This window comes from Podarcis liolepis, assembly GCF_965112155.1.
Source record: "Podarcis liolepis genome assembly, chromosome: 1".
Classification (NCBI taxonomy): Eukaryota; Metazoa; Chordata; class Lepidosauria; order Squamata; family Lacertidae; genus Podarcis; species Podarcis liolepis.
Window position 1 is genome coordinate 20,963,179 of NC_139554.1, and position 10,572 is coordinate 20,973,750.

Genomic DNA, 10,572 nt, shown 5'->3' on the forward strand with positions numbered 1-10,572 from the left:
TAAAAGGACGCTGCTTACATTGAACTAGAAGTATTCCCGTTCTTTCCTATTGAAATGTTGGTTCAGAGTGACCATCTTTTCAGCAAACCACATTTCCGTAGACTCATGCGTCGTGATTGCTTCGTGGGAAATCGTGTTTGGGTAATAATATTGAAAATCACCGCCGTGTTTACTTGATTCCTCCTCTAACAGCTCCTCCTGCCCTTGCCGAGCTCCCTCTTTCCACGCATCCTCCAGCCCACGCTGTGACTCTAGAACTAACAAGCCCCACACCCGCTCTCCAGCAACGCGCCAGTCGCGCGAAATTTCCTGCGCTTTCATTTGTTATTCCAATGTCATCCTCTTCCAATGAGTGACAAGTGATTGTTTGTTTAATATGGAATGGGAGGCGAAAGTGAAGAAGGGTGAGATCAGAAAGGGAAACCAGAAATTCACCAAAGTCCATCCAAGGAGCCAGACAGGTAGTGCTTCAACTGGATGGACCACGATCCGGAGTAAGCTTGCAGGAATTACCGGCAAAAGGAAATATGCCTGTCCCAACACGTCTGTCTGCATGATGTGCGCGAGGCGAATTGGGTTATGATTCTTGAACAATATGAAAAGCGTTGAGCGCGCACAGTCATTGGAGCGGGGATTCAAAATAAAGTTGTTGTTGTTGTTGTTGTTGATGATGATGATGATTCGTAATAGTCGAAAATCAAAACCTAAACAGAAATAAGATGTAAGTCTCACTGATTTCAAAAGACTTAAATTCCAGCTAACCAATTTAGCAGGGGAATTAAAAAAATAATAATAATCCTAAAACGCAATTTCTGATTTCAATGGGATTTATTTCCCAGGAAGTGTCGTTACGATTGAGGTGTTAACACACAGCCCGACCCCTAAACTCAGATGGGGCCATAATATTTTAAACCAATAAAATTTCAGAGTCAGAAACAAAAAGAAAAAAAACCTATATGCCCCACCACCACTCCCCATTTTATCGGAGTGTAAGTCCCACAGAACTGAGTTCCGTGAAATTTACACCCAAGAATGCTTGCAGTACAGTGGGTACCTCGGGTTACATACGCTTCAGGTTACAGACTCCGCTAACCCAGAAATATTACCTCGGGTTAAGAACTTTGCTTCAGGATGAGAAAGAGTGGTGCTTCAGGTTAAGAACAGTTTCAGGTTAAGAACGGACCTCTGGAACGAATTAAGTACTTAACCCGAGGTACCACTGTACTGTATTAGGCATATTTATTTGGATCCTAAAGTCGTTTACTTGAAAGTAAGCAGAGCCGTGGAAAACCGTTGGATTTCCTAGGGATGGAGGCTATAGCTCTTTTGAGCTCAGGTAACCACAGAATTTTAAACCGAATTATTTTAAACCGAATTGGACTCCCTTTTGATATGTACTCCGATCCGCTGTCTGGTGCTTCCGACCTATATCTCGTCAGCTGCTTGTAGGCTTCTGCATGAATCAAGTACTGTACACCTTCTCCTCACCTGGCTGCTCGTTTCACGAAGGACTGCTTTGTATCCAAATATCTGTGCTGTTGACTCGCCACAGATTTTCTCATTAAAGAACTCTTGTGTCCCGAGGAGCAATTTTCCAATGGGGAGAGGAATAAATTAAAGGGCGGGGGGGGGTATTGCTAATTATATAAACACGACCAGCCTACAAGTGAACCTCTGCTTTTGCAATAGCCAACTCTCCCGTCCCATTGGATTAGTGAATATACGTTCCTTTCTCTCTCCAAAGCCCTCCATAGGCACGCAGCGAAACTGACCAGCACTGCCTCAGTCCCTCGTTTGCGTGTTAAAAAGGCTAGAGGTGTGACCGATTCGTCGGAAAATAGTCATAACAGAGCATCCGGTCAGATCTTCTGTCTTCCAATGACTTCTCCCTAATTTTCACAGGCGGCGTGGCTCTATCTATTCCACTTTTGATGCGCCACAAATTACGCACAATGTAGGTATATATGCACACGGGGAGGGGGGAAAAGAGAGAATCCTGCCCCTTTCAGACTCCAAAGCTGTGGCATATTTTTGGTGAAAGGAACTCGACTCTGGACCTTTCTGTCTTGCATGGATGCTTAATAAAGTGAAACGCTGACCCAAGTTGAAGCACAGAGCAAAAGCGCGCGCCACTGCAGCTAAACAGTAGTTTCATGTTGCACGCCTGGGCTATAGTCGTTGGAGCTGTATAGTCGACGTCTCAACTGCATTGGACCGGGAATGATGCGGTGGGGGTGGGGGGACTTGGGTCGCGGAAATTGCCAGGCTAGTCCCCTACTTTAAAAAATAAATAAATACAGGCTGTGTTTATTTTTTGCTAACTAGTCTGGAGGTGCCAATCAAAGCGATGCAATCACTTTGCGGCATCGATGAAGCTGCGTTCAGTTTTGATAGATAGATGTATATACATTAATTTAGTGATTTCCACATTAAAACTTAATACTCAGGTGTTTGTTCTGGGTCGGGGGGGTTGCGACAGGGGAGTAGTTGGTAAAACCGACCTCGTGCGGAAATCTAAAGATTTAAAACTCTGGGGAAAGTGTCAATAAAAATGTATTTGTGATTTTTTTAATTTTCTAAACTACCGTAGAAGTACTCAGAAAAATTTGAAGACGTTTGAAGAAAAAATACGCACAAACACACACACATTTTCAAATTTCTTCAAATATATCGTGTTGGCCACAGGCATTAATGTCATAGGATTGTACTGTACTCATTTTGATTAATTGTATTTAGAAACTATGTACTTTTACTGAAGAGAAAAATCTCTGCCCTCAAGGAGCTTACAGTTAAGCAGCTCCATTCATTCAGGGCCCCTTTCGCTCCTACCTAGATTTACTTGAACAGATCCAGTGCGCCTCTAAATAGACTGAAATTAAACTGCTTTCTTAGACTACTTGTCGGTCACCTGAGCTGGGGAAGCGGCAAAGGAAGGTGAAATAGAAATAACGAGAAATGCACATATGATTGTGTGTGTCTCCTTTTTACTGCGACGTGAGGTTTGCTTAGACTAAGAGAGGATAAAAGAAGGCTTAGATGTCACATTTCCTATGCAAGCCTTGAGAGAAAGGAATTCTTTTGTTCAGGTTTTTTTTTAAGAAAAATAATAATAATCATTTGTTCCTCGTAAACAGCCCCTAATGGCTTAGTTTTGTTTCGCGCGGACAATTTCCTACCTTCATTGATGCAGGGCTGATGGGGTAAATATTCTAATCTGATTCAGTTCACCTCCTGCAGATCGCTGCAGACAATCGTGACAGACCAAGGGTTTTGCAAATCACAAGGACCCGGCTACCAGGAGAGACGGTCGCGTCTTAATCAACAAGAGTTTTTAAAGGACTTAGCCGACCCACCCCTTCACCAGAAGGTACATGCGAAATGTAAAGAACCACATCAGCGCCAATACATACATACATACATACATACATACATACATACATACATACATACATACATACATATATTTACAACAACATACAATAGTTGGAGGACTGGAAAAGAGATTATTTTTTGAGATGGTACCCCAATAGACCCTCCTTTTTCACATGTTTGTCGAAAACCACATTTGAAATTATTCCCCAATATGTCCCTTTTGAAAGCACCATATTAATTTCTACACCTCTCCTGCAACTACTTTTTTTTTTAAAGTAACCATTACTCTGTATGGGATGTGTGTGTGTATACCAACCTAAAGACAGTCGTAATGGCACAGATCCGGAATCCAAAATCCCAGACGAAGCTAAGAACCATTAAATCCTGTCGGTTTCAATGGGTGTCGTCCTGCTGCTCTTGCATATGGTTACTCAAACGCGCCCCGCGGAAACCCGAGCGACTAAAGCGCAGTGGCCGGGTCTTGACTTAACCTGATCTCAGCGGGCTTTTATTTCCAAGCGAATGTGCTTCGGGGAGGTCCCTTTCCGACCGCAGTCCTATGGACACTGGCTGGTTGGAGGCTAAAGATCACCGGACTCATCGGGGCTTACTTCTGAGTAAACCTGCAGAGGATGGCCATATGGGCCTTTCGTTCCGTCTGCGGCATCCTTCACGCCTTTAATCATGTAGCTATAGACGGCAACAGACAGAGCACCAAATCGTTCACGAAATAAGAGCGAGTTTTGCTAGGTAGGAAGTTTAGCGGAACATAATTTCGAATATATATGTTCGGGTTCAGGGGAGGGATGGGGGGTTCAGCTGGGGGGTGGGACAGGAAAAATGGGATAAAGGAACACACTCTAATCAACATATGTACAGTATCAGTGACCGGAATGGCTAAAGGGAAGGAAACGCTACGCTCTTTGAAGCAAGGGGTTTACCGTCGAGTAAAGACAAAGCCGATCGGGGAGGGGCTGTAATGGACAAAAGATGAACATTATAAACCTTGTTTCCCCACTTTCACTCTTCCTCCCCGACCCCCCGACCCCGCACGCATTTCTTCTCGGGAACGTCTAACCCCGATCCTAAGTTCATTTATGGACGGCAGGGAAGTCGCCCTTTTGGATCGCGACAGAAGCAAACAGCCTCTTCAGCAGAAAAATAAGCGGGGCACTTTCGGAGCGGGCCGGGAGGCGGGAGCTGGTGTTAGGCGATTCTCCGCAATAACATTAACCAGATTAACCCGGGCAACAATTAGCGAGGGAGGGCAGCAAACAGCGAGAGATCAACCCTAAATCGCGGGGGGGGGGGGAGGCGGGGTGCGAGGAGCGAGCTCGCCGAGAGCTGGGAAGAGGCGAGAGGCGGAGAAAAAAAAAGGGAGATCCGCTAATGGAAAGGATTACGTTAATTTCGTTAATTCTTAATGCACAGAGACCCGTCTCTCTCCCTTTCCCTCCTCCCCCAGACGCGCCCACCAGCCCCACCCCTCCACTTTCCCTCCTCCCCACCGCCACCATCTCTACTGACTTTACTTTGGTAAAGATGGAAAGGGGGGGGGGGCGAAGAGAGAGAGAAATCTGGTTTTATTTGTGATCTGATCTATAACCAGGAACTAAATCCAGGATGACGTCGCCGGGGTATAAAAAGGGAAAGAGGGTCGGGGTGGAGTAGAGACTCCCATGCAGTTGAGATCTGAGGAGGAAACGGACCAGAGGGGAGGAAAGGGGGAGTGGAGAGGAGGAGGAGGAGGAAAAAGAGGAGGGGGAGAAGCGCGCAAAGTGACCAGGAAGGGCCTCTCCTGGCTCGCTTGCTTTCAAAAAAGAAAGCGCTCGCGGGCGGGCCCCCCTCTCCCTCCCCCTCCCCCAAATAAGCCTGGCGCCCCGAGCCTGGGGAAACCTCAGTCCGCGTTTTTCCTCGGCTCCGCCGCCGCGCACGCTCCGCTCCGCTTCCCCCTCCGCCGTCTTGCTGAGCGGAGCTTCTCCTTGGCTCCGTCGGCCCCCGCCCGCCCTCCCTCCGAGCCGCGCGCTTTGGGGGCTATGCCTGCGGGCATGTTCAGCATCGACAACATCCTGGCGGCCAGACCCCGCTGCAAGGAGTCGGGGCTGCTCCAGCAGCAGCAGCAGCAGCAGCAGCAGCAGCAGCAAGCGGCGCCTCAGCCGAGCGCGCCGTCGGTGGTTTTCTCGACCAGCCTGCACGGCGGGGACTCGCTGTACGCCTCGGCTGCCGCCGCCGGCGGAGACTACGGCGGATATTACTCGCGGGCAGTGGCCCCGGCCTCCAACTTGCCCGCGCTGGGCGGATCTCGACTGGGAGGCTATGGCAACTATTACTACGGGCAGCTGCACGTCCAGGCGTCCGCCGTGGGGCCGCCTTGCTGCGGCGCGATGCAGCCCCTGGGCGCGCAGCAGTGCTCCTGCGTCCCGGCAACAGGTAAGGCAATAATAATGCTAATAATATAATAATATTAACCCTCCCAGTACTAACTGCCTTATTCACTTTCAACCCAGAGGGATGAGGAGGGAATGTGAAAGAGAGAATCAAAGTTAACCACCACTCCCCGTACTTTTTTTCGCTTATTTCGCTTATCTTTACGCGCGCCCCTCCCAGCGCTTCCAGATTTTCCTTTGCGCTTGGATAATGATTGAGAAATGGCCGTCATTTATAGGACGAGGCTCCCCCGCCGCCGCTCCTCTGCGCGATGGGGAGAACGGTCCCCTGTGGACTTTCGTTGGTGGGAATGAAGAATAACCCATTCACTTACAATGAGGGAAATTTGCAAGGGTGTGGGAAGCGGGGAGCTCAGTTTGCTGCTGGTGACCCCGTGCATTAAGGTTGCTTCTGTAAGGCACAGCTAGTCCCGTCCAGGATTCTGTTGCCTGGTCACTCCTCGGCGTGACAGAATGCTGCGAAACGGCGATAGATTCCTTCGCATTGGCTGGAAGTGACGTTCCATATTCGAACCAAGATGGCTTGTGATCGAAATCGGTTTGTGTTGAGAGTTGAGCTGGTTGGGTGCAGTTCTCTGAAGCGGCGTTTCCCCGTCCCTTCGCTTCCAATCCTTAAGACATATACCCGCTCTGACGACCCGCTCAGAAACGCAGGTTTGGAATCCTTGCAACTTGCAACATTCCTGGGAGTATTTAGATTGACTTCTGAGTAAAGCTGCTGTCCTAAAGCATATTTATGTGTCCGTCAATGCAATTAAAGAAAGTGGGACTTGCTTCCGCGTAAACAAATGCTGCAAACGTGTTTAGGATTGGAGTGTAAACTTCTGAGGCGGCGACCTGCTCTCCTTAATTTACATTCAACTTTCCAGTCCTAACCATTTTTTAAATAATTATTTTTTTTTAGTCCCACTGAATTAAATAAAACTTCCAAGAAAATATATCAGAGATCCAGATGTAAATCACTCCATAATAAAATAAACAAATCTGGCAAACCTGATTTTTGAAGTCAACCAATGGGCAAATCCGATCCACACCCAGTTAAAATGTGTGGGGTTTTTTTTTGGGGGGGGGGTTGAACCTGATTCAAAATACAATCCTCAACACATTTATTTAGGACAAAGTTAAATGTCACTGAATTTAGTGGGGCTTCCTTCCACTGACATCTGATTAGGCTGCTAACCTGGTTGAAGGCAATGAGATTATTCTAAATACATAGAAGGAAACGTTAGTTTATTAATTGAAGCCCCCCCCCCCCCCAATATGTGAGGGCAAAGTTCTAGATCCGTTATTAATCCTGTTCAGTTTGAGCTGATTTTGTCTGGATGGCAATGGCGATTACAGTTGTACCCCAACTTCCCTCCAATGAGTTAGGTGGGGGCACATATTGATGGGCTGGTAAGAAATCCCCGCACTTTAACGTGATCCCAGTTGTGGGCTGTTTTTTGGGTTCTCCAAGGTGAATTGAGCGAGGATTTATTGCTTCGTCGTTGAGAGGCTTGGATCCTAGTTTCTGACCCGCTTAAGCGGCCCTAGCCGGTGAGCTTAATGCATGCCCCCTAATGCGTAAACTCCACTGAACTAAAGTGGAGAGTGAAACGCCGTCGGACTCACTGGGACGTATTCCCTCGTCTATCAGTGTCTATCATTTTGGAGAGGGTCACGGGTGGAGTGGCAATCAGCATTTTCTCCATGTGTGCATGAGACTTACTTCCGTCTTCCTGGGCAAATCTGGAATAAGCGGCATGGGCGTGCGCTGCAGCGCCAAGCCCAGACTCCGCATCCCTGCAAAAGTTAGTGGGAGCTTTCACAAAACTGAAACTTCCAAATTTGCTCCATAGCCTTCAATCAGCTTCTTCGTGGCCTTTTGCCCCTGGCTGGCAACTGGTTGGTAACTCTCGGAGTTGGCAGGCCGTGCTTTTTCGTGGGCTCGGAATCCAGCTCAAACGGTGCCATATCACCTCCTTTCGCTCCTCTCCCTTTCTCTCTAGGCTACGAAGGGACCGGGTCCGTCCTGATGTCTCCGGTGCCCCATCAGATGCTACCATACATGAACGTGGGCACCTTGTCCCGGACTGAGTTGCAGCTGCTGAACCAGCTGCACTGCCGTCGGAAAAGGAGGCACCGCACCATCTTCACGGACGAACAGCTGGAGGCTCTGGAAAACCTCTTCCAGGAAACCAAATACCCAGATGTGGGCACCAGGGAACAGCTGGCCAGGAGGGTCCATTTGCGGGAGGAGAAAGTGGAGGTAATTCGAATGGGCTTTTGGACTTCATTGCAAAATGCAGAGCGGAGGGAGACGGGGGCCGTTTGAGGCTGCTGTTTCTTCCTTATGCCATCCAAGGGGAGGGCGAGTGATGGTGGGGGTGGGTGGGAGAGAAGCAATCCGTAGATTTCCAAAGGAGGGAGAAAGTTTGCATCTTAAACCGACTGCAAACTCGCTTCTGTATTTTATGCAGCGCCTGGCACGTCCTTGGTGAGGAATAATATGTAAGGCTTACTCAGTAGTAGCAGTAGTACTTAGTACTCAGTAGTAGCAGTTACTCAGAAGACTTGAGTAGTGCTGCAATTCTGAACCTAGTTTACCTGGGAGTAAGCTCCGTTGAGTTCTGTGATGCTTACTTTTGAGTAGACATGCATAGGATTACTCTGTAACTCTCCTTACCACTGTCATTCGGCCGCAATCCTGCACTGTTTACCCCCAAGTGAACGCCACTGATTTAAATGAAACGTAATTTTAAGTACGTGCGTTGAGGACGCGTTTTAGTCAATGGGATCAACAATTCAACGGGTCTCTGGATCGCAGCTTCAGTTCCGCAGATTCCCAACTTGGACGAGCACTTTGCATACTCAGACGTGCTCAATCCTATTTGTGCGGCGCGATCCACAACTTTGAGAGTTTAACCCTAAAGCAGTGAGTTTAATGGAACTTATTCCTTGATGAGTGTGGTGAAGATTTGCAGCTTCCCTCCACCGAGTCCCCCTCTTAATACTCTGGGACTTCGGTTTGAACGGTGACTTCTGTGTTCATTGGATCGCAGTGTACTAGGCCCAGGGTGAAACAGTACTAGGCGGTTCTGGGAGGCGTCGGCACGCCGATCCTGCACGCATTTGGTGGAAGCAAGTCCCTTTGAATGCGCGGAGACGGGCAAATGCGTCCGATCTTGGCCCGGGACATCCTTTGCCAGGTAAAGGAGAGAGAAGGGGGTGGGGGTGCAGAGCTAGACAACGCCTTCCAACTTGCCTCTGTAGCTGCAATGCAAAATGCCTCGCTTCTTAAGCGTTCGCGTCCCAGGTTTTAGGATGCGACTCGCTCTGCTGGTATTTTCTTGCAGGCGCTAAGCACTTTAGGCAGGACATATCAAACCTGTATTTTGCACAACTTCTGACACACCCTTGGCCCTAAGATCCTAGGAACAGTAGGATAACCAGCAGCGCTATTTGGATAAACTATTGGTAACACTCCCCATCCTTACGCTGTCAGTCCTGCAGTGTTGGCTTGAAAATAACCCCGGCTGCACTGCGATCCTGTAAGGTATAACACTTCCCAGGTGCGCGGAAGCGACTGCCCCCGCCGCCGAAGTAGCTCAACCGGGAGTTGAGCTTGCTCAGGGGAATGATATTAGATTCTACCTTTTGCGCATACGCGCAGCGAAATGCAAGACCCGTCTCTTAGTTCGCGGCTCTGTGTTGAAGCTCTAGGCTGCACAGTATCTTGTTCAGACGGTAGTCTGTTCACACATGCATGTTTACGTCATCGGGGTGTGTGAACCGATTCCACCAGAGGAAGCATTACGTTTGAGATGGCGTGGCATCTAGTGATGGGAGAACTCGATCCCAGTGCAATCCTATACATGCCTACTCAAAAGTCCCATTGAGTTCCCAGGGAAGTAGGTATATCATTGTCGCTTCCGTGGCGTTAGATCCGTAACGGCTGGTTCGCACGTGCAGCGTCAGCGCTCCATGCTGCTGCAGCAGCCGTGCAAAACTGAAAGACGCGGTGCAAACAGTGTTGTTGCAAGTATTGACACCTTCCCCTCCCCTCCTTCACTTCCTCGAATGGCAGGTTTGGTTCAAGAACCGCCGGGCTAAATGGAGAAGGCAAAAGAGGTCTTCTTCGGAGGAGTCAGAAAATGCCCAGAAATGGAATAAAGCTTCCAAAACCTCCCCAGAGAAGAGACAAGAAGAAAGCAAAAGCGATTTGGACTCCGACAGCTGATACCTTTCCCCCCACCCGGAGGATAAATTTGCTGGGCCGGCGGAATGGACATAGCTTGCCTGCACAACTTGCACCGAGAAGGAAGATGCTTAAGAATTCTTGCACAGACTCTGCCTATGCAGGAGGAGGGAAAGGAGGACCGTATAAATATATAAATATATCTATCTGTATATAATGTACACATGACGACCCTGGGAGCGATCCCCTTTAAATAAAGCGTGTTGCGGAGGTGTTGCACAGGTGGGTGTTTGGGGTCGCTTGCTTTGTTTGGGTTTCTCTGACAGACCCGGCTCCGAAGAATCACAGGCCGGGGTGGGGCCCACAGCCTTGTTTAGTCTGCTGCTCTTTTTTTGTTTGGTTTGGTTTCCATTGTTTTGGCTGGCTGGGTTAGGAAGAAGGCGGGGCGGGGAGAACGGAGAGCCGGAGACATAAAGCTGCGCTATTGGTTATTGATTCCCAACTCTGGGAAAGCGATGCTGGCTTAATGCGCTTAGAAGAGAGAAGTTGCAAGGCTGCAAACGCGTACAGAACAGC

At 48.6% G+C, this 10,572-nt stretch overlaps 1 protein-coding gene and 1 long non-coding RNA gene across 2 annotated transcripts; one reads left to right on the forward strand and one right to left on the reverse strand.

The window, feature by feature from the left end:
- Positions 1-229: 229 nt before the first annotated feature.
- Positions 230-6,468, reverse strand: LOC310697238. Its single transcript, XR_014520979.1, has 3 exons — positions 6,134-6,468; positions 3,177-3,291; positions 230-704 (listed from the first exon to the last, which is right to left on the reverse strand). It is a non-coding gene; the product is annotated as an uncharacterized lncRNA (long non-coding RNA).
- GSC (goosecoid homeobox) lies at positions 5,409-10,277 on the forward strand (the record flags this gene model as incomplete). The annotated part of the gene is made up of 3 exons (XM_083483519.1): positions 5,409-5,802; positions 7,808-8,067; positions 9,886-10,277. The coding sequence occupies 3 exons, from the start codon at positions 5,409-5,411 to the stop codon at positions 10,036-10,038; spliced, it is 807 nt and encodes a 268-aa protein (XP_083339645.1). The 3' UTR covers positions 10,039-10,277.
- Positions 10,278-10,572: the final 295 nt, after the last annotated feature.